This window comes from Microcaecilia unicolor, chromosome 3 (assembly GCF_901765095.1).
Source record: "Microcaecilia unicolor chromosome 3, aMicUni1.1, whole genome shotgun sequence".
Lineage (NCBI taxonomy): Eukaryota > Metazoa > Chordata > Amphibia > Gymnophiona > Siphonopidae > Microcaecilia > Microcaecilia unicolor.
In genome coordinates this window covers 392,836,115-392,859,762 of record NC_044033.1, presented here as the reverse complement: position 1 = coordinate 392,859,762, position 23,648 = coordinate 392,836,115, and the positions used below count along the sequence as shown (strand labels likewise).

Below are 23,648 nucleotides of genomic sequence, written 5' to 3'. Positions count from 1 at the left end.
TCAACAATGAATATGATATTATATAATTGATCACGAGTCTTTCTTTGGTGTTTCTGGGACATAGACTGTAGAAGTTCATCTGGCTCTGTCCTTATGTTCCACCTACTGGAGTTGTCATCAAAGCCCACTCCAGTCTGTATCCGTCTTGTCATTTGCGAGTCGCAGACCATAAAAGTCTGCCCAGCACTGTCCTCAGTTCCAGCTACTGAAGTTGCCATTGAAGCCCTTTCCAGCCTATCCTAAACTGGATTGCCATATACAGACACAGACCTACAAACTCTGCCCGGCCACCGGCATTAGTTCTTCATAGCCGGATTCCCATCTAAGCGTCATTCACACACCCACCCACCTGCAGCCTTTTAAGGTTTTTAAAAAAAAATTATTGTTATTTTTGTTTTATACCATCTATTTTCTAAATAGAGTTCCTGTTCGTCCCACGTATTTTTGAACCGTCACTGTTTTTGTCTCTACCGCCTCCCTCGGGAGTGCACTCCAGGCATCAACCACCCTCTCTGTGAAAAAGAGTTTCCTGACATTACTAATAAGTTTATCACCCCACAGCTCATATCCTCTAGTTTTACCATTTCCCCTTCTCTGGAAGAGATTTTTCTATATTAATACCTTTCAAGTAATTTAAATGTTTGTATCATGTCACCCTGTCCCTTCTTTCCTCTACATATTCAGGTCTTCCAGTCTCTTCTCATATGTCTTATGGCTCAAGCCATATATCAGTTTTGTCGCCTTCCTCTGGACCGCTTCAAGTCTTTATATCTCCTTAGCAAAATATGGTTTCCAAAGCTGAACATAATACTCCAGGTGGGGCCTCACCAGTGATTTGTAAAGGGACATCAACACCTCCTTTTTTCTGCTGGTTTCTCCTCTCTCGATGCAGCCTAGCATCCTTCTGGCTACGGCCACTACTTTGTTACACTGCTTTTTCGCTTTAAGGTCTTTGGACACAATCATCCCTTGGTCCCTCTCCCTGTCTGTGCATATCAGCCTCTCACCTCCTAGGACATACTGAGGCATATTTTCAAAGCACTTAGCCTTCCAAAGTTCCATAGGTTTCTATGGAACTTTGGAAGGCTAAGTGCTTTGAAAATATGCCCGACTGTCATCTAAGGAAGAGAAGATGGCTTCTCTCTTGGCGAGCACTGGCCCCTTGAAGATGCAGCCTAAGCTCTCCAGATTTAAGACATTACAGGGTTACCCATATCAGACAGGCCTCTGAGGAGAAACCAGACAAAGAGTGTCCCAACCTGGAGGATCCAAGATGGCGTTGAGGGAGGACGTACACTAGTTGAGTAGTAGGTATGGATGAAATGAGTTTTTAAAATATTGATTGTAAATACTATTTCTGGGGGCCCACTCATTAAAACTTGCAGTGTGATATGATTTCACTAAACTTTTTACTGCCCTTTCTAAAAATGACTGCAAGAGAGCAAAATGAAAAAAGATGAGAAAGATGTACATAGCATAGATCTGGAGTGAATTTGCAGATAATCAGAACCTCATTTGGCACTGAAAGGAAGACTATAGATAGAATTAGTTCCTTTCCTAGGGGTCCCCTGTTGTACTGAGCGTATGCTTGTGACCACAAAGTAAAAATATGCAGTGTACTACAGTCCCCTTGTCACCCCCAACCAGCATTAAGAGCAGTGAAACTTCATTATAATTATGACTATTAATGTTTTGGGGTACTGGATGAATAGGGGGAAGGGTATGTCACAGGTTTTGGGGTTTTTTTTTTTTTACTTTGCAACTTACCTCTTCTGTTTTATTTAGGCCAAGATGTGGTTTTTCAGTGCCTTGGAGAAAACATTCTTCAGAATGCCTTTGAAGGCTACAATGCCTGTATTTTTGCCTATGGACAGACAGGTAAGTGATGATATAAAGATGCATTGGTTTTTTTTGCACAATTTTACTTCTTTTCTAAAAGGTTTATGCATTTTGCCTGTTATATGGCTAGATTTAATGGGATTGTATATTATTAATGTTTTATGTTTATAATTTTTTGATATATTATTTGTCTGTATTTTTTAATCACTTTATTATGTGTGTTTTCTTGTAACCTGTTCTGGGTGCTATCCTTAGAGCGAGCTAAATACACGATTAAATAAATAAACATACATAATCGAGGAAGACTTTTTCAATTTTTTATTCATCCAGCCAAACTCTGTTAAACTTGAGCTGTAACAAAAAACTTTTTTATACCAAAGAAGAGAAAGCTCAAAATAACATTTTGTGTGCAAGATATTTTAGTTGGCCTAGAGGGGTATAATCGAAAGGGACGCCCAAGTTTTGTCCTCACAAAACATCCCAATGGAGGGGCGGGGAAACCCATATTATTGAAACAAGATGGACGTCCATCTTTCGTTTCGATAATACGGTCAGGGACGCCCAAATCTTGAAATTTAGGTCATCCTTAGAGATGGTCGTCCCTAGACTTGGTCATTTCTGATTTTTGGTGATAATGGAAAACAAGGACGCCCATCTCAGAAATGACCAAATGCAAGCCCTTTGGTCGTGGGAGGAGCCAGCATTTGTAGTGCACTGGTCCCCCTGACATGCCAGGACAGCAACCGGGCATCCTAGGGGGCACTGCAGTGAACTTCATAAAATGCTCCCAGGTACATAACTCCCTTACCTTGTGTGCAGAGCCCACTACCCACAACTGTACACCACTACCATAGCCCTTACGGGTGAAGGGGGGGCACCTAGATGTGGGTACAGTGAGTTTATGGTGGGTTTTGGAGAGCTCGATGTTTCTTCCACAAATGGGATGGGCCTGGGTCCGTCTACCTGAAGTGCACTGTACCCACTAAAACTGCTCCAGGTACCTGCCTACTGCTGTGATGGAGCTGAGTATGACATCTGAGGCTGGCATAGAGGCTGGCAATCAATATTTTTAAAGATGTTTTTTGAAGGTGGGAGGAGGTTAGTGACCACTGGGGGAGTAAAGGGAGGTCATCCCCGATTCTCTCTGGTGGTCATCTGGTCATTTAGGCCACCTTTTTGTGCCTTGGTCGTAAGAAAAACAGGACCAGGTAAAGTTGTCCAAATGCTCGTCAGGGATGCCCTTTTTTATTTGGATCGAGGACGTCCATGTGTTAGGCACGCCCAGGTCCCGCCTTCGCTACACCTTTGATATGCCCCCTTGAACTTTGGCCGTCCCTGCAACGGAAAGCAGTTGGTGACGCCCAAAATCAGCTTTCGATTATACCGATTTGGACAACCCTGTGAGAAGAATGCCCATCTTCTGATTTGTGTCGAAAGATGGGCATCCTTCTCTTCCGAAAATGAGCCTTATAGTGTCCAGTTTACTACAGTGCTATGGCAGTTCCTGTGAAATTTGCCTCTGAAGGAGCTGTTATAAACTGCCCTTCTGCCTTTCAGTCACCACTGCTGCTCCCTCTGTCCTGTAGTGCTTAGCTCATCCAGCACCAAGGCAGCCACTGGCATTTCCTGCTTCCCTTTTTTTTGTTCCTTGCACTGCTGCAACTGAGGAGCCAGACCTCTCGATCCACTGCTGCCACTGAAAGGCAGATGATCAGATGTTCCAAGCTGTTCCGAGCAGCGCTCTAAAATTAGCGCTGGAACAGGGCAAGGCATTAACACCCCTATGATCAGAGCTAATAGCATGCAAATTTAAGCACGCTATTATCTCTGATCCTAGGGGTACTTCTGTGGGAGGATTGTACCAATGGACAATCCTCCTGCAGAAGTTGTTTGACAGGTCCCCCATTCCACCCTAACACAAGGCCTGACACCCCCAGCCTTCCCCGATAGAGCACCCGATGGCTGCATCGACAAGGCACTTGACACCTCCAGCCCCCCCCCCCCCCCAACACAGCACCCGACACTTCCCTGGTGGTGTAGCACTCCCCAAATCCACCCCCCCCTCCCCCCCCGTTGGTGAGCACCCCTCCTGAACCTTCCATGTACCTCTAATGATGATGAGAGATAACACCTTCTTCTTCCTTCAGCGCTGCCTCCAAAATGGCGGCATCCTAGGTGGGGCTTTCCTACCGTATAAAGGAGAAACTTTCTTACATGTTAGGGAAGCCCCGCCTAGCATTCAGGGATGTACTGGGCAGGGCGCCACCATTTTGGATGAGGCGCTGAAGGAAGGAGGGAGTGCTACTCCCTCATTTTCATTAGATGTACACTGAGAGGGGCACTAGATCACCGGGGGGATGGGGGTCTGGAGGTCCACTGGACCACCAACCCCCGAAACTTCTATTTCAGGGGGGGTCGGGGTCGAGGGTTGCTATGTTGGGGGGATGAGGAGCACTACACCACCGAGGAAGTGCTGGTGCTCTGGGGGACAGGGAGTGTCAGGTGCTTTGTCGGGGGGGGGGGGGGGTGCTGGGGGTGTCCAGTATCCAGTGCTGTGTCAGGCCATCTGTCCAAGGTGGGATGGGGAGGTCTGCTAGCATGCAGAAGCATGCTGGACAGGGCTCTCCATTTTTCCCAATGCCCTGCAAACCCTATTTCCAGCTCTGAGGGTGGCGTAGGTTTGCCGCGGGAGCAGCACCCTTGTTTGGCTTGCCCGCTGAGCATTGGGGAGGAATAGGTAAAGCCCTTTATAGCATGCATTTGCATGCTTATCGCGTTCAGAGCTGGTCAACACTTTGTTACATGCACTGAGCAGTTCTGATAATCAGGCGAAAGCAAACGCAGACACTAGTAGGGCGCTATTGACCTCTAGTGCTGTATTTGCTTTTGATCATCTGGGCATGAAATTGGCCATGGTGGCTTCTCCTGGACCTGTGCAGCTGTTTAATTTTTTGCTACTCTTTCTGACCTTCCTGCTGTCGCATGGCTTTCAGTAAGCAGAGTCTCAGAACTTGAAAGGCAGATTAGTTGTGGACATGAAGGGACTGAAGGAAACTGAAGCTAGCTGTAGTGTTAAGTAGAGACTGGCACAGGGCAAAGTTTGTCCCTGTTCTCACGAACTCCAACCCAATCTGCATAAGTTTTGGTTTGATTTGCAATCTAATGCATATTCATTGTGGATATCCTGAAAACCTATTGTGGATATCCTGAAAACCTATTGTCAAGGGAGTATTCCAAGAACACTGGTTTAGTTTTATTGCCATTTGATCTACCGCCTGTAAACATTTCTTCATCTGTCTGTTCTGTCCTGGCAGACTGTATTACAGCTCTGCAAGAATACTCTTTTCCTTTCCACATGGAATTTCTATCCATAATGATTTCATGCCGCTGTTCCATTTTATTTGACTCGGCTCTCTCTTTAACGTATAGTTCAACCCCCCCCCCTCCCATTTGATCCTTTCTATCATTGTGATACAATTTGTACACTCTTAACACAGTGTTCCATTGGCAGAGAAGCATGTCCCACAGGGAAGAAGGAGGGAAGGGAGCAAAGGATACCAAATCGTGGGTTGCTGGGATACACTGTGGTTACTGTGGGGACAAGACTTTTTACCATTCCCGCAGGGTGGTAAAAATTTTGCTTCTGCATTTACCATAAATCTGCTGACAGTTCTACTGTACTGCAGATTCACCATGGTTTATCGCGCATTCCCATCCACGTGTCATTCTCCAGTGCTAAGGAAAAACAAAAACAGGGAGTAGCAAAATTGGGATGGTATGGATGACAGGATATAGTGAATCTTGAAGGGAAAGAAGAGAGAGGGGTAATAACAGTGGTATAGCTGGGACTGATTTTTTTTTTTTTTTTTTTTTTTGTGGAGCTCATGCTTAACATAGGTGAATACTAGGCAGTGTGGATGTTTACTTCGTTTCTGGTTTCCTCTTACTGGCCTGTTAAAATGCTCCTGGGGAAATAGGATGAAGTGTGACGGGAGGATGATGAATGAGAAGATAGGACCTAAGAAGAAAGCAGAAATAGGACAAGAAAAAAAATGGGGGGGGGGGGGGGGGGGGGGAGGAGAGAACTGATATGGAGAAAAGTAGCATGGATAGGAAGAAATAAAACTAAAGAAATGATCCAGATAACACACGATGTTAGACTATTTAATTGCTTTAAAGGAATATATTGTACATTTTAAGTAATATTCAACTAGATGTGAATTTCTGCAAATGTGTAACAGAAGTTTTTAATGCTCCCCACAGACTGTATTCCTGATCTTCCCCAGGAACCCATACTCCTCATCTTTAGGTTAAACTCTGATTTGTCTTGTTACTTGTTACCTGCTCTTTGCTTTAATTAAAGGCCTGCAGGGCTGTGGATCAAATTCTATCACACTGGTTTGCTAGCATAGCAAGCCAGATGACTTAAGTTTTCAAAGCAATAATGTGTGCTGAAAAAGCAAACATAAATATAGTGTATGGTAAGAAAAGAATTAAGAAAGTAAGCATGTACAATTTTATGTGGATAGAGTTGTTAAGAGTAATAGGAATGGGAATAATGTGTGCTAATCTTGAATACTATCCAATGAAATTTACAGTTTAATATTTGAAGGGAAAAAAGCTAGCTACTGTGTCTCAGGTATATATCCTGATGGCGAACATGTGGTACTCAGACTTAGAACAACTTTCAAATGGATGAAGGAAAATTTGACATATTACTAAAGCTGTATCTATGGAAATGGAAGAACAGGTAGGTAAGTCGATCTCACTGAGCCTGTGGTAGAGGGCAGATAGTGATGTCTAAGAATAATACGAAACATCAGACCTTTATTTCTTCCCTTTTCCACACACAGATAATTGTTTGGGATAGAATGCAGAGAAGGATATTTAAATACATTTTTTTCACAATTTTTGGTGATTTTTCTCAGTGGACTTTGGTGATGCATACTTGTGACAAAATAAGATGCTGACACCATCCATCCATGCAGGTGTAAAAGCAAAAGACATTTTTAGAACAGTCCCCTAAAATGCCTCCAGCGCTGGTATTGTTTCATTCTCAGAAAGCACTTTTAACGGTTCCTGTTTGAATGTAAAATGTCCTTATGCTAGTCTGGATTGGAGAATATGCTTAACTACATTTTTACAAATCTGATTTTGTGGGTTTTGACCTGGTAGTTTCATCCTATTTTTAAACTTTTAGCTGAGTTGGAAGTTTTACGTGGGATAGGGTTTCTTCTTGCATAGTAGGATTTCCTGGTATCAACCTAGGAAAGCCTTAAGATATTCACAGGAGGGTCTACAGGAGTTGCCTTCAGTGAAAGAGGTGAACAGAGTATTATGTAAGAGGGCCTTTTCAGTCATAGCGCCCACTCTTTGGAATTGTATGCCAGTAGAATTGAAGTTGGAAGCAGGTTGTCTCAGTTTGAAAAATGCTGAAAACATGGTCTTTTCGCGTTTAATAGTGATTGAGATAGGGCATTTCACGTGAAAGTAGGGGATGAAAGATATATATGAGCTCAAGTTTCTACTGTATTTTATTGTATTTTTTTTATTTTTGTGCTGATTTTGAACCATTTGGATGACTTTTTAGCTGGTAAGGTGGTATATAAATTTAACTTATTTAACAGTTTTGGAAGTGGTCAGGTCTGCCAGTGAGCCATCATCTAACTTTGCTTTCAGTTTTTATCATTTTTAGAAATTTTTCTGTTGTTGAGTCAGCACATGGGTTATAACTTTTTTGGAGGGTTAGGGGGTTGTTAGGAATAGGAGGTGTTATTGTCCTAGGGTTAAGTTAAGGGTTGAACAGTGATGAGGGTAGATAGAGGGGAAGCAGATGAAATGTGGAATATGTATTTGTTTTAAGGACTAAAAATTGATGCATTTTATACTGCCATGTGGATGATGGGGTTGGGTGGTAAGGGTTGGAAGTGGTTGGGGTGGGTGGTGGTTAAAGGGGATGTGACTTGTGTTACATCAGTTTGTTTTTATGTTTCTGACAATTCTGTATTATATACTTTCTCCGAGGACAAGCAGGCTGCTTGTTCTCACTGATGGGTGACGTCCACGGCAGCCCCTCCAATCGGAAACTTCACTAGCAAAGTCCTTTGCTAGCCCTCGCGCGCCCGCGCGCACCGCGCATGCGCGGCCGTCTTCCCGCCCGAAACCGGCTCGAGCCGGCCAGTCTTCTTTTGTCCGCACTCGGTACGGTCGTGTTTTCGCCGTGTCGAGCCCCGGAAAGTCGACCTCGCGCGTCCAATTTGTTTGAACGTGTTTTTTTCCTTCGGGAAAGATTTGTCCTAGTCGGGAAGTGCTCCGGAAACCCCCCGCCGGGTTTCGTGTAAATCCTCCCCGTACTTCCAGCTTTTTTGCCCCGGTAAGTTTTCTTTCGTCGTCGGGGTAGGCCTTTTTTCGGCCTCGGTCGAGATTTTTTCTCCCTCTAAATTTGGTGCTTCGAATTTCGCCATTTCGGCTTTTGATTTCGCCGGCGTGATTTTTCCGCCCATGACATCGAAGCCTTCCAGCGGCTTCAAGAAGTGCACCCAGTGCGCCCGGGTTATCTCGCTCACTGATCGACACTCTTCGTGTCTTCAGTGTCTGGGGGCCGAGCACCGCCCTCAGAACTGCAGTCTGTGTTCCCTGCTTCAAAGGCGGACTCAGGTAGCGAGACTAGCCCAGTGGAACGTGTTGTTCTCGGGCTCTTCGTCGGCATCGGCACCGGGATCTTCGAGTGCATCGACGTCGTCAGCGTCCAGACCATCTTCCTCGGCCGCCCCTGCATCGAGTGCATCGAGGCATCGGGCCTCTGCATCGGCGCCGAGACATCGGATAGCTGCATCGACGTCGGTGGTACCAGGACCTCGTCTGCTGATGTCGTCGGACGGTGGTGCATCGGGTGGAGTGCAGGTGAGGGCTGTCCATTCCCCTGCTGGTGGCGGTGAGCCCTCGGGTGGGTCTCCGCCTACCCTGAGGGCTCCTGCGGTACAGCCCCCCCGAGATCGACCTTCTTCAGTCTCGGCCCCGAGGAAGCGACGGGTGGATTCGACGTCCTCCTCGTCGGTGCCGGGGAGCTCCGGTGACATGCTTCGGAAGAAATCGAAGAAGCATCGACACCGGTCTCCTCCCCGTGTCGGCACCGAGAGCTCTGGGTCGCCGAGGGATTCGGCACCCAGCAGGCATCGGCACCGAGAGGACCGCTCACCCTCTGTTCAGGAGGTGTCGATGCGCTCCGCTCTGGACAGCCCGGAACAGCCTCCACGCCCGGAACAGGTACTGACGTCGACGCCTGCATCGACCTCTCAGCCTTTCTCTGCAGCCGCTCTAAACGAGAGCCTCCGGGCCGTTCTCCCAGAGATTCTGGGAGAGCTGTTGCGCCCTACCCCTCCGGTACCGGCGGTGCTTGCGCCACCGGTACCGTCGAGCGTGGCGCCGGCTGGCCCATCGCCCAGGTTGAGGTCCCCGACGTCGGTACCGCGTGCGGTACCGACCGCGGCCACCTCCCAGGAAGGCTCCCCGACTACGTCGGCGGAGGGAGCTTCGCCGATGCGGGCGAGGGAGTCTACCTCTCGACGCCCCCATCGTGGACAGGGTTCCACGGAGTCGAGCAGGGCGAGGTTGCAGACACAGGTCCGTGAACTTGTGTCTGACACCGAGGGTGAGGCCTCGTGGGAGGAAGAGGAAGATCCCAGATATTTCTCTGACGAGGAGTCTGGGGGTCTTCCGTCTGATCCCACTCCCTCTCCTGAGAGACAGCTTTCTCCTCCCGAGAGTCTGTCTTTTGCCTCCTTTGTCCGGGAGATGTCTACGGCCATCCCCTTCCCGGTGGTTGTGGAGGACGAGCCCAGGGCTGAAATGTTTGAGCTCCTGGACTATCCTTCTCCACCTAAGGAAGCGTCCACTGTTCCCTTGCACCATGTCCTGAAGAAGACATTGCTTGCGAACTGGACAAAACCATTAACTAATCCCCACATTCCCAAGAAGATCGAGTCCCAGTACCGGATCCATGGGGACCCAGAGCTGATGCGCACTCAGTTGCCTCATGACTCTGGAGTTGTGGATTTGGCCCTAAAGAAGGCTAAGAGTTCTAGGGAACATGCTTCGGCGCCCCCGGGCAAGGACGCTAGAACCTTAGACTCCTTTGGGAGGAAGGCCTACCATTCCTCTATGCTCGTGTCCAAGATCCAGTCTTACCAGCTCTACACGAGCATACACATGCGGAATAATGTGCGGCAGTTGGCGGGCTTGGTTGATGCTCTTCCCCCTGAGCAAGCCAAGCCTTTTCAGGAGGTGGTCAGGCAGCTGAAGGCGTGCAGAAAATTCCTGGCCAGAGGAGTTTATGACACTTTTGATGTTGCGTCCAGGGCCGCTGCTCAAGGTGTGGTGATGCGCAGGCTCTCATGGCTGCGTGCCGCCGACCTGGAGAATAGAGTCCAGCAGCGGATTACGGACTTGCCTTGCCGTGCGGATAACATTTTTGGCGAAAAAGTCGAGCAGGTGGTAGAGTCTCTCCACCAGCGGGACACCGCATTCGACAAGTTCGCCCGCCGGCAGCCTTCAGCTTCTACCTCTACAGGTAGACGATTTTTCGGGGGAAGGAAGACTGTTCCCTATACTTCTGGCAAGCGTAGGTACAATCCTCCTTCCCGACAGCCTGCGGCCCAGGCTAAGCCCCAGCGCGCTCGCTCTCGTCAGCAGCGTGCGAATCAGCAAGGCCCCGCGGCTCCCCAGCAAAAGCAAGGGGCGAGCTTTTGACTGGCTCCAGCAGAGCATAGCCGACATCCAAGTGTCAGTGCCGGGCGACCTGCCTGTCGGAGGGAGGTTGAAAGCTTTTCACCAAAGGTGGCCTCTTATAACCTCCGATCAGTGGGTTCTCCAAATAGTCCGGCAAGGATACACCCTCAATTTGGCCTCTCAACCTCCAAATTGTCCACCGGGAGCTCAGTCCTACAGCTTCCAGCACAAGCAGGTACTTGCAGAGGAACTCTCCGCCCTTCTCAGCGCCAATGCGGTCGAGCCCGTGCCATCCGGGCAAGAAGGGCTGGGGTTCTATTCCAGGTACTTCCTTGTGGAAAAGAAAACAGGGGGGATGCGTCCCATCCTAGACCTAAGGGCCCTGAACAAATATCTCGTAAAAGAAAAGTTCAGGATGCTTTCCCTGGGCACCCTTCTCCCCATGATTCAGCAAAACGATTGGCTATGCTCTCTGGACTTGAAGGATGCCTACACACACATCCCGATACTGCCAGCTCACAGACAGTATCTGCGATTTCAGCTGGGCGCACGCCACTTCCAGTATTGTGTGCTACCCTTTGGGCTCGCCTCTGCGCCCAGGGTGTTCACAAAGTGCCTAGCTGTGGTAGCAGCGGCGCTTCGCAGGCTGGGGGTGCACGTGTTCCCATATCTCGACGATTGGCTGGTGAAGAACACATCCGAGGCAGGAGCCCTGCAGTCCATGCAGATGACTATTCGCCTCCTGGAGCTACTGGGGTTTGTGATAAATTACCCAAAGTCCCATCTTCTCCCAGTGCAGAAACTCGAATTCATCGGAGCCCTGCTGGATTCTCGGACGGCTCGCGCCTATCTCCCAGAGGCGAGGGCCAACAACTTGTTGTCCCTCGTCTCGCGGGTGCGAGCGTCCCAGCAGATCACAGCTCGGCAGATGTTGAGATTGCTGGGCCACATGGCTTCCACAGTTCATGTGACTCCCATGGCCCGCCTTCACATGAGATCTGCTCAATGGACCCTAGCCTCCCAGTGGTATCAGGCCGCCGGGGGTCTAGAGGACGTGATCCACCTGTCCACGAGTTTTCTCGAATCCCTGTATTGGTGGACGATTTGCTCCAATTTGACTCTGGGACGTCCCTTCCAAATTCCTCAGCCTCAAAAAGTGCTGACCACGGATGCGTCTCTCCTGGGATGGGGAGCTCATGTCGATGGGCTTCACACCCAAGGAAGGTGGTCCCTCCAAGAAAGCGATCTACAGATCAATCTTCTGGAGTTGCGAGCGATCTGGAACGCTCTGAAGGCTTTCAGAGATCGGCTGTCCCACCAAATTATCCAAATTCAGACAGACAATCAGGTTGCCATGTACTATGTCAACAAGCAGGGGGGCACCGGATCTCGCCCCCTGTGTCAGGAAGCCGTCAGCATGTGGCTCTGGGCTCGCCGTCAAGGCATGGTGCTCCAAGCCACATATCTGGCAGGCGTAAACAACAGTCTGGCCGACAGGTTGAGCAGGATTATGCAACCTCACGAGTGGTCGCTCAATTCCCGTGTGGTGCGACAGATCTTCCAGGCGTGGGGCACCCCCCTGGTGGATCTCTTCGCATCTCAAGTGAACCACAAGGTCCCTCAGTTCTGTTCCAGGCTTCAGGCCCACGGCAGACTGGCGTCGGATGCCTTCCTCCTGGATTGGGGGGAAGGTCTGCTGTATGCTTATCCTCCCATTCCTCTGGTGGGGAAGACTTTGTTGAAACTCAAGCAAGACCGAGGCACCATGATTCTGATTGCTCCCTTTTGGCCGCGTCAGATCTGGTTCCCTCTTCTTCTGGAGTTATCCTCCGAAGAACCGTGGAGATTGGAGTGTTTTCCGACCCTCATCACGCAGGACGAAGGGGCTCTTCTGCATCCCAACCTCCAGTCCCTGGCTCTCACGGCCTGGATGTTGAGGGCGTAGACTTTGCCTCTTTGGGTCTGCCAGAGGGTGTCTCCCGCATCTTGCTTGCTTCCAGGAAAGACTCCACTAAGAGAAGTTACTTCTTTCATTGGAGGAGGTTTGCCGTCTGGTGTGACAGCAAGGCCCTAGATCCTCGCTCTTGTCCTACACAGACCCTGCTTGAATACCTTCTCCACTTGTCTGAGTCTGGTCTGAAGACCAACTCCGTAAGGGTTCACCTTAGTGCAATCAGTGCATACCATTACCAAGTGGAAGGTAAGCCGATCTCAGGACAGCCTTTAGTTGTTCGCTTCATGAGAGGTTTGCTTTTGTCAAAGCCCCCTGTCAAGCCTCCTACAGTGTCATGGGATCTCAATGTCGTTCTCACCCAGCTGATGAAACCTCCTTTCGAGCCACTGAATTCCTGCCATCCGAAGTACTTGACCTGGAAGGTCATTTTCTTGGTGGCAGTTACCTCGGCTCGTAGAGTCAGTGAGCTTCAGGCCCTGGTAGCCCAGGCCCCTTACACCAAATTTCATCACAACAGAGTAGTCCTCCGTACTCACCCTAAGTTTCTGCCAAAGGTTGTGTCGGAGTTCCATCTGAACCAGTCAATTGTCTTGCCAACATTCTTTCCCCGTCCTCATTCCTGCCCTGCTGAACGTCAGCTGCACACATTGGACTGCAAGAGAGCATTGGCCTTCTATCTGGAGCGGACACAGCCCCACAGACAGTCCGCCCAATTGTTTGTTTCTTTTGATCCCAACAAGAGGGGAGTGGCTGTAGGGAAACGCACCATATCCAATTGGCTAGCAGATTGCATTTCCTTCACTTACGCCCAGGCTGGGCTGGCTCTTGAGGGTCATGTCACGGCTCATAATGTTAGAGCCATGGCAGCGTCGGTAGCCCACTTGAAGTCAGCCACCATGGAGGAAATTTGCAAAGCTGCGACGTGGTCATCTGTCCACACATTCACATCTCATTACTGCCTGCAGCAGGATACCCGACGTGACAGTCGGTTCGGGCAGTCAGTTCTTCAGAACCTGTTTGGGCTTTAGGATCCAACTCCACCCCCCGAGGGCCCTGTTTGTTCTGTTCCAGGCTACACTCTCAGTTAGTTGGTAAATTTTTTAGGTCAATCTCAGTTATGTCCTCGCCGTTGCGAGGCCCAATTGACCAATGTTGTTGTTTTGAGTGAGCCTGGGGGCTAGGGATACCCCATCAGTGAGAACAAGCAGCCTGCTTGTCCTCGGAGAAAGCGAATGCTACATACCTGTAGAAGGTATTCTCCGAGGACAGCAGGCTGATTGTTCTCACAAACCCGCCCGCCTCCCCTTTGGAGTTGTGTCTTCCCTTGAAGTGTATTGTCTTGCTACATACTGGACTGGCCGGCTCGAGCCGGTTTCGGGCGGGAAGACGGCCGCGCATGCGCGGTGCGCGCGGGCGCGCGAGGGCTAGCAAAGGACTTTGCTAGTGAAGTTTCCGATTGGAGGGGCTGCCGTGGACGTCACCCATCAGTGAGAACAATCAGCCTGCTGTCCTCGGAGAATACCTTCTACAGGTATGTAGCATTCGCTATACCTACTGTATGACATTGTTATTCACTGTCTTACACAAAGTGAAGAAATAAATAAACCACCAGGCAGGGACAAATGGTAGAAGGTTGAGTCTGATCAGTATGGCAATGCCTGAACCATCTGCATGTAGTGAAGTGCAAACCATGGAACACCTGACTTTTGTGGAGATGTGTACAAAGGAGCGATATTGATACAACAATGGAAAGAGCTGTGCAAAGGTCTGTAAACATTCAAATTTGGAAAAGCAAGTAATTCTATCTAAATCCACAATGAATTCAAAATCTAGTTTGTGATGGACAAGAAGACATTTTAACATTTCTGCTAAGGATGTGTTTATCTTATGTACATAATTGTCTCACTTTTTATAGAGGTGTGTCGCAGAATCATTGGCTTGTTGTGATTATCTTCCTTTGGTTTTTTTTTTCTTGGATAGACTGGCAAAATGTAAGATATGTTTTCATAGTGTATTAATTACTGGATATAATTAGGGCTTGACTTTTTATGTGTGTGCTAGTGCAGTGGAAGCAGAGTTCTTTTTATGTTTAACCATTTTAATGAAGGTTTTTAGAACATATACAGGCATCACTTGGGAGTACAATAAACAGTTCAATGTAAAAATAAATATAGTGAAAAGATACAGGCAATGAAATACATGGAGAGGACAATTTTCAAAGCAGTCTAGCTACATTCAAATTGATTAGCATACCTAGATTGTTGTTTTGTCTGAAAACTGCCATCTTCTCAGCTAAAAGCACATGAAGGCTCCCATATCACATATATCTTCAGCCAAATTGTAAAGAGATGTTCTGGGGATAGTGTTTAGTGTAGAGAAGTAAAACAACACTTGTATGTGACATATTTTAAAAAATGTATGCTTTTACCCACCTTAACAGTTCATTCATTCATTTCACTTTCTATATTGCCCTTACTAACTGGCAGACCAGGGTGGTGTACAGACTAAAAAAAAAAAAATAAATAGTAGGGACGGAACTACAATTTTGGATAGGAAAGAAATCTCATACATTGAAACAAAGTCAAGTTAAAAGGAAAAAGGGAGGTAGGTAAGTAGGTCATCATGCACAGAAAAAGGAGAAGGAATAGAAGGAGCACAAGGGCAAAGAGCAAACTGTGACAGATGGATGTCACCTCTCTATGCAGGATAGTCTGCACAAAGTTGAGGTGCAAAGTATGGGAAAGCTTTTGGTAGAGGGCAACAAAGTGGTGTTTGTTTTCAATCTGTGGCCAAAATTCACTGCTCAGTTTCAGCTGAATCCAAAACAGTTGGCCCCCAGCATAAAGTCCCCCCCCCCCCCCCCCCCAACAGTACTAGGGTTACCTTATGTCTGGTATTACCTGGACTTGGCCTCTTTTTGAGGACATGGCTGGGCAACCGGATGGGTTTTGCCAGCCTGCCCGTTTGTCCGGATTTCCGGACAAATGGGCAGGTGGGCGGACCTAGTGGTGTCCTATCCTCCACTCCCCTTACCTTACTATACTGCCCTAGTGATCTAGTGACCTCTTCAGGGCAGGAAAGAGCCCCCTCTTTCCTGCTACCAGCGCCTGCATACTTTACCTTGCTGATGGTCCTGGCGCTGATTCAAAATGGCCGCTGAGAGTTGAAGTCTTGCGAGGCTGCTTCAACTCTCGGCGGCCATTTTGAATCCGCGCCAGGACCAGAGTCAGCAAGAAACAGTATGCAGGCGCTCTGGGTAGGAAAGAGGGGGGCTCTTTCCTGCCCCGAAGAGGTCACTAGACCACCAGGGCAGTATAGTATAGTAAGATAAGGGGAGGATAGGACACCCTTAGAGGTGTGTGTGAAAGGGGCAGGGTGGGATGGGGTGTGGCGGGGCAGGGCATGTTTGGAGGGAGCAAATATGGTAACCCTACACAATACCACCCTTCCACCTTCACTGGGCCTACCTTAGAAGCCCTGATAGTCTAATGCCCTTGTCACCCATGCTAACTCCAATCTCAAAATGTCTACTGCGACCTCCTCCAGTAGTCTCGCAAGGCCTCCATAGAAAGTGATGGCAGCCATTTTGACTGTATAGCTGACATGGGCACGAGCAGCTGGGGATCACATCTGCCCCAATGAGGCCACTAGACTACCCGGACTTCTATGGTAAGCCCAGGAAGCACCTACAGGTTGAGGTGGGAGGGTGGCACCTGTAATTATGGTGGTGGGGGGAGGGCAGAGAGTGGTGGTGGTTGGGGGGAGTTTTGGTTTCAACTTCTCAAACTGGAGCATAGCTGTGTCTGGATTTTGGGCCATTTTTCAGTGCAGAAACCAAAATTTGGTCCTCATCTGGCTTTTAGTTGGTATTGAAGTTACTGCACAGTATACACACTAAAAGCATTCCTGTATTTTGTTGCTACATGGCATATTTGCAAAATCTCCCCTATGAGGTTGTGTAGCATTCCCCCCCCCCCCCACCCCCAAATGTCCTGCACTGACAAAGTGGTTACTATGGAGCAGCTGTGACTGAAGACAACCTTTACCAAATAAAAAGAGAGGGTGATAAATTTGCTACAGCACCGTCATTTTTTGTGTATAGCCAAGTAGAGTGTGCTTATCAGTAATACTAGAATAGCTCTGAGGTGTGAAAGATGGTGTATCAATATTTAAAGTTCAGACAATAGCATATTCAGCTTTAGCCATCTATTTCTGCTTGTTGTGTACATCTACTACTTAAGATATGCAAATTGGGCTGAAAATAGTATTTAACAAAATCAGGTATCAACAGACTACCTATCCATCTTTGTTTAGAGCACTGTTTCCCAAGTCAGTCCTGGAGTACCCCCTTGCCAGTCAGGTTTTCAGAATATCAACAATGATTATGGATAAAAGAGATTTGCATATATTGGAGGCAGTGCATTCAAATCAATTTCATGTATATTCATTGTGGATATCCTGAAAACTTGACTGGCAAGAGAGCATTCCAGGACTGACTTGGGAAACACTGGTTTAGAGAAACTGTATACTTAACATTTCTTTGCTTGTTTGGGGGGGGGGGGCGGGTTACAAACTTTGTATGTTTTTAACCAATTATAGCATTAAAAACATTCAGTTTGTAAACAATGTTAATTCTAATTTTAATTTTCTAGGCTCCGGCAAATCCTATACAATGATGGGCACTGCTGACCAGCCTGGATTGATTCCTAGACTCTGCAGTGCCCTTTTTGAAAGAACACAAAAAGAGGAGAATGATGAACTGAGTTTCAAAGTGGAAGTGTCATACATGGAGATTTACAATGAAAAAGTCAGGGATCTTCTTGACCCTAAAGGGTAAGAGTTATAATATAGCTTTGTATTAGGGTCCTCCCTCCATATTAGACTTATGAAGGTATAGTGATCAGAGATTAAGGATCAACTGGGTCATAAATGAAGAGTTCAAAATAGAAATATGGGTTTTATAGTCTGATACCAATATTATGGAACTTATTTAACGTTTATTAATTAGAGTCTGGGACACTCAAGGAAGTTACATTGAAATACTTTTAAAACAGGAGGAAATATTTTTTCACTGAATGAATAGTTAAGCTCTGGAACTCATTGTCAGAGGATGTTGTAACAGCAATTAGCTTATCTGGATTTAAAAAAGGTTTGGAGAAGTTCCTGGAGGAAAAGTCCATAGTCTGCTATTGAGACAGACATGGGGAAGCATCTGCTTGCCCCGGGATTGGTAGCATAGAATGTTGCCATGATTTGGGTTTCTGCTAGGTACTTACGATCTAACTTGGTCACTGTTGGAAACAGGATACTGGGCTAGATGGACTATTGGTCTGACCCAGTATGGCTACTGTTATGTTCTTAAATTAGATTTGTGTTCTGTGGTTCCTTGGAGATTCTCATTCCTGCTAGTACAAATGTCACAGCTGTTGCTCTGTATACTGTGCTATCATTCCAGCGCTAGTATACAAGCTCTGCCCTGACCTTTTCTGGATGTTCTAAAGTATAACTGTGAACAGAACAGGAGGAGGGAAAAAGCTGGTGTTATATATCCAGATGAGAGCACAACAGAGCCAAAGTTTGTTTTTGTTTTTTTTTTTTAATTTTAGGTCTTCAACATTCCTTCTTTAAGTCGAGGCCTGCTAGGATAGAAATTTTTTATTACCATTTTGAAATATTAGATCCCCCCCCCCCCCCCCAAAAAAAAAAATCCTCATAAATCTCTTCATATATTATAAATAATAATCCTATACAAGCTCAATGTTAATCCCACATAACGAGGAGAGAATAAAGAGTAAAAATATTCCCCATCAGAAATAATTAAATCCTCTACAACCTATCTCCCAGGAAAACAATCTTTTTATCGTGAAGAAAGTTCTCTAGATGCAAAGGGTCTACAAAGATACACTAATTCCCTTGGAAGCTAATCAAATACTTACAAGGGAATTCCAGATAAAGGGGCAACACTTTTCAAGTGTTGATGCAGCACTGTAGAAAATAATTTCAACCACAGGATTTGTAGCCCTGTGTAATTACTGACTTGCTATTTTTCAGCCTTTTTATTAATTTTGTTTATACCCCTGATACAAGTATTTATATGCCAAAAGCATGGCCTCAAGTAATTGTTAATTCTTTTATGACTTCTGTTGATTATATAGATTCTAATCTTCATCAGTTGGTGCCTTGGATGTTTGTTTATCTGCAGTCTCTGTTGTCTCCCGTATCCCTCTGGTTGTGGTGTTGTAGTGGGAAGAGAGGGAGGGGAGAATAGGGCACCTCTCTTTGCACCTGTTATTTCTAGGAAGAGATGAGCCTGACTGATTTATATAGTTCTATATGAAACTTTTATCAGAGAGAGTGCCCATATTATTCATTTTTTACACCTCCAGCACAACCCCTCTCTTGCACACATGTTATGCAGTTTGCATTGGAAATCGTTCCCAAAGTCATGCCTCTACATGCTTTCTTGTTTAAATTAAAACAGAAGGCAGAATTTATGAGCAGGACACTAGAAACAGGTTAGTTAACATTCTGTAGTGCAGTGTTCCAGTGGCTGTCTTGGTCTCATAGGCTGCCACAGCTTTTGATTGGACTACCAAAGAAAAAAGGTTGTAGCACTTGAGCATTCAGGATTACAGAGGTCTTATTACATCTGAAGACGAAACCTGTATGTACTTGCAAGCTCGCGTACGAAAGCATTTTTGTTGGTTTAGTAAAAGGCATGAGGGCCTACAATTGTTAACATTCTATAGACAGAGCAGAACGTTTCCCAGAGAGAAACTTTAGCCGGGTTATAGTGAGTGAAGTTGTCCTTGTCTGCATGCTGACTGGGGCAAAAAATGCTGCAAGTTTATCGGTGCACATGAGTACAGGTTTGACTTAGGATCCCTACCCAATCACACTATTAACTTGGGCATAGTTGATAAAATGCCAGGCCCTGAACATTTGGTCTCTGAGATCTGAGCAAGTTAGCTCAGATATGTGAGTTCCCAGTTGCTTGTATGCTACTATGAAGAAGTACCACGGGAATCTTATTGGTGGAGAGGCTATCTACTGCTAAGGAAGACATAACATTTGACTTCCTCTTTCATCCTGCAGAAGCTACAAAGCATCAAAGTGGTTTATAATATAATGCTAATAGTATATTAATCTGAATGACTTCCCGTTGTCTCGCATCAACTGCTAAAGAAAGAGAAAGAACATGTTGGGAAGTAAACCTAGGTGAATCGAGGCATTTTTTGGGGTGGGGGGGCAGAGCAAAATAAAAAAAAGAGTAAAATGGAGAAGAAAAAAAAAAGAAATGACAAAAGAATAAAAGAAACAATGAAAACAATTACTAATTTGTCCCCCTTCCTCCCCCATGGTTTCTTCCTGTTCATTTATATTTCCAGTTATGGCAGAATTAGGGCTGTGACCCAGTTTCATGAGTCTTAATTCCACAAGTAGATGAGTTATTTTACCCCTGTTATGTATCCCTCTATGCCACTTTGGAAGGCCATTGTGGCAATTAGCCCTCAGCCAAGGATCAATCAGTCATGCTTTGTTTGGAACATCTAGTTATGGCCCCCCAAGTCTGGTCATTAGTTTCAAAGTTGAGTGATAGCTGAGGCTTCTGTTCTCTTGGAAGCTATGAACATAGCTTCTGTGATAACTGTAGCCCTGGTCATCTTGGTGGGTAGTCCTCTGGTTTGAGAACTGAATTCACATTCTTTGCATTGCAGTATATAGTGCTGCGACTGAGTCACCAGTTTTACACATGATTTGTACTTTGATACTTCTTAAGCAGTGTGTAATGGGCTCACGGAGCTCATTAAAGCCAGCTGTAAGAATCCTTAGGTGCACCTTTCATGGTAGTGTCCTACATACTAGATAAATTACAGTATTTGCCCCTGACGCAGACATGAAGGTGTCAAAACATGTTGGGTGCTTGAAAGAAGTGTTGCAATTGACTGGACATTTAGAACTCTACCATTGTCTGTGATTACTGTTTCAATAAATATTTTATTGCATCTACTGATTATTGGTTAACTTCTTCTTTGCCTTATAAACTATTCTAGCCCTTTCTTCAGGATAATGCTTCTTTAGTTAAAAGTTTTTCAGTTTGTCCTAGTTTTGTTTCAGGCAATGTACTGTGTGGTGACTCTCGTGAAAGTAGCTGTTAGTCTGCCATTTGTGTTCTGTTTTGAGAGCTGCTTCAGGCTGTGTTCTCTGTATATGTCCTCCTCCTGGTTTTTATGGGAATGGCAGAAGGGAAAGAGATGCTCTTTTGTAGAGCTTATTCATGTATTTTCACATGGCATAGCCTGCTCTTCTGAACAGTAATGTGCATACTGAAGGTCTGACTGTTTTGCTTTGTAATTTTCCTACAACATTTGAAACTTGGAATTTGATACGTTTCCTGTACACATTTTCCCACAAGGACCTCATTTCCATTTTGCCTTAGTTATTTCTTACACTGATCCCTTTTTTGGAGATCACCATATACACTTTTTACATCTGAAAGTATCTTAATTTTGTTCTGTTTTCTTTTGCTCATCAGAAGCCGCCAGTCCTTAAAAGTGAGAGAACATAAAGTCTTGGGCCCTTATGTTGATGGTCTTTCTAAAATGGCAGTTGCAAGCTACAAGGTAAGGCATGAGTGTAGACTTTATTTTACATTCTTATTTTATTTATTTAATTATTGGGATTTATTAACTGCTTTTATGAAGAGATTCACCCAAGGTGCGATGTATAGTTTAGCATAAAACTTATAATTTTGTTAACATAGCAATAGTAAAATAGCCAAAAATAAACATAAATACAATAAATGAAGTAAATTTGAAAACAGTAAATTGAAACCTAATAATAGAACTACTGTGAAACAGTATAAAAAATGTACGCATTTAACAGCACTGGGATTCAAATACGAGAGATATAATACAACTAGTAAAAAAGGCCCGTTTCTGACACAAATGAAACGGGCGCTAGCAAGGTTTTCCTCGTAGTGTGTATGTTTGAGAGAGAGAGAGAGAGAGTGTGTGTGTGAGAGATGGAGTGTGTGTGTCATAGAGAGAATAAGAGAGAGACAGAGACAGCGTGTGTGTGTGTTTGTTTGTGTGTGTGAGAGAGAGTGTGTGTGAGACTGTGTGTGTGTGTGACAGAGAGATAGACAGGGAGTGTGAGAGACAGTGAGTGAGTGTGAGTCCCCACCCCCACCTTTCTGTTCTCAGGACCTCCCTCCCCACCCCCCTCTCCCCTGCCCCGCCTTCAGCCATCCATGTCCAGCGACCCTCTCTCCCCCCCCCACCGGCGCATCAAACCCCCCTCGCCACCCGCAGCTGCCAGTGGGAACGCTGTCTGGCCGCTGCTGCTGCCCCTGTTGAGCAGCAGCGGCCGCTACAAAAAGAAAAGAAGCGATAAATGTTATTAAACCCAGCCCAAATCATTCGCAAATGCCAGAGTCTTAACAATGCAGTCTCTGCAACCGCTCCTCCTCTAGTCTGTCACGTCACTGCGCTCCTCCGGGGTCTTACTCCAGGGGCAGTGAAGTGGAGGTGAGAGGAGGAGCGGCTGCAGAGACTGCGTTGTAAGACTCGGGCATTTGCAAATGATTTGGGCTGGGCTTAAAAACATTTATCGCTTCTTTTCTTTTTGTAGCGGCTGCTGCTGCTCAACAGGAGAAGCAGCAGCGGCCGGACAGCGTTACTACTGACATCTGCGGGTGGCGATGGGGTTTGATGCGCCTGGGGGGGGGGGGGGTAAGGTGTTGATGTGCTTCGGGTGGGGGAGGGGGTGTTTGTGTCAAGGGGGGGGGCGGATTGGGTGATGCGCCGTGGGGGGGGGGGGGTTCTGTGGTGCCGCACTTGTAGTTTTTTTCTGCGCCGCTCCGAAGTGGCAGGGAGTGGCGTACTGACAGGCCTGGGAATCAGCTGTTAGTGATGTAATCCTGGCTACGGAGCCTAGCTCAGCAACTCCAGGAGTCACGGACACAGGTAGTCCCACATTAGAACGTTGGTGGTGAGAATTATTATATAGGATGTTAGCATAGTACTAATGATACACCTAATAAGCATGCATTAGAACATTCAGATAACATACATATGATGCTAAAGATTTTCTACAATATGGCTTACCATATAGCTGAGGGAACAAGATTTGTGGTACAGAGTCAATTGGGATAATTTATGACTTGAACAGAGTTTAAAAGTTTTCTTGCTTAACCTAACAGCACGGTCATGTACAGGTACCAAAAGTCTGTGCTGTTGCTGACCCCTATAGAGGTCAAGTAGGACCGAATAGTTTTCCAGATTGAAAAAGGTCAGTAATGGAGAGCTCCAAGTGGTCTATGGAGGGACTTATCTCATTTATTGTATTCATAAAATTCATGCTCCGCTTTTTTATCATTTAGGTGCCAAATCTCCTATGCTTATAAGATTCTTTTGCAATGTGGACAAGTGCAGGGCAAAATAATTCATTTTAAGTACAAAATACTGGGTTCCAGGTTGTCCCACCACCCAAAATAAAAGATCTTGGAGCCAGTCTACTGTGGCTGCAAAACAAAGACAAATAGAAAGTTGGGAATTATTCAAGAGACATTTGACAGTGAAGGCTCTCTGGAATTGGTTCCCAGAATAATATTATGCCTCTGTATAATCAATAGTGTAACTGAACCTTGAGTATTGTGTAAGCTTCTGGTTGTCCCATTTCAAAAGAGCTATAGTGGAACTAGAAGTTCAAAAGATAGCAACAAAAATGATAAAGGGGATGGATCTCTCGTACGATGAAAGGTAAACAGAATAGGACTCTTTAGTTTGGAAAAGTGACAGTTGAGAAACTGATAGTTTATATATCATGAGTGGGGTGGAATGGTTGAATAGTGAATGGTGGTTTAACGTTTCAGATAAACACCAAAACTAGAGGACATTTCATGAAACTAACAAACCAGCAGATTAAAAACAAATTGGAGAAAGTGAGGAAGTTTTTCATGCAGTTCATTAAGCTGTGGAATCTGTTGCCAGAGGGACATGGTCAAGACAACTAATAATAACAAAATTTAAGAGAAGTTTGGTCACGTTTCTAGAGGAACAGTCCATAAAATATTAGCCAGGAATACTTAAGAAAGCTATTACTTATTTTTGGAAATGAAGTATGA

At 46.0% G+C, this 23,648-nt stretch overlaps 1 protein-coding gene across 1 annotated transcript in view; it reads left to right on the top strand.

The window, feature by feature from the left end:
- The window catches only part of KIF13B (kinesin family member 13B), a 427,996-nt gene that overhangs the window by 145,938 nt on the left and 258,410 nt on the right, over positions 1 to 23,648 (top strand). Inside the window, exons 5-7 of the mRNA XM_030198710.1 lie at positions 1,786 to 1,878; positions 17,173 to 17,353; positions 21,057 to 21,144. Of these exons, the coding sequence (XP_030054570.1) occupies positions 1,786 to 1,878; positions 17,173 to 17,353; positions 21,057 to 21,144 (362 nt within the window). The remainder of the gene's footprint in view (positions 1 to 1,785; positions 1,879 to 17,172; positions 17,354 to 21,056; positions 21,145 to 23,648) is intronic.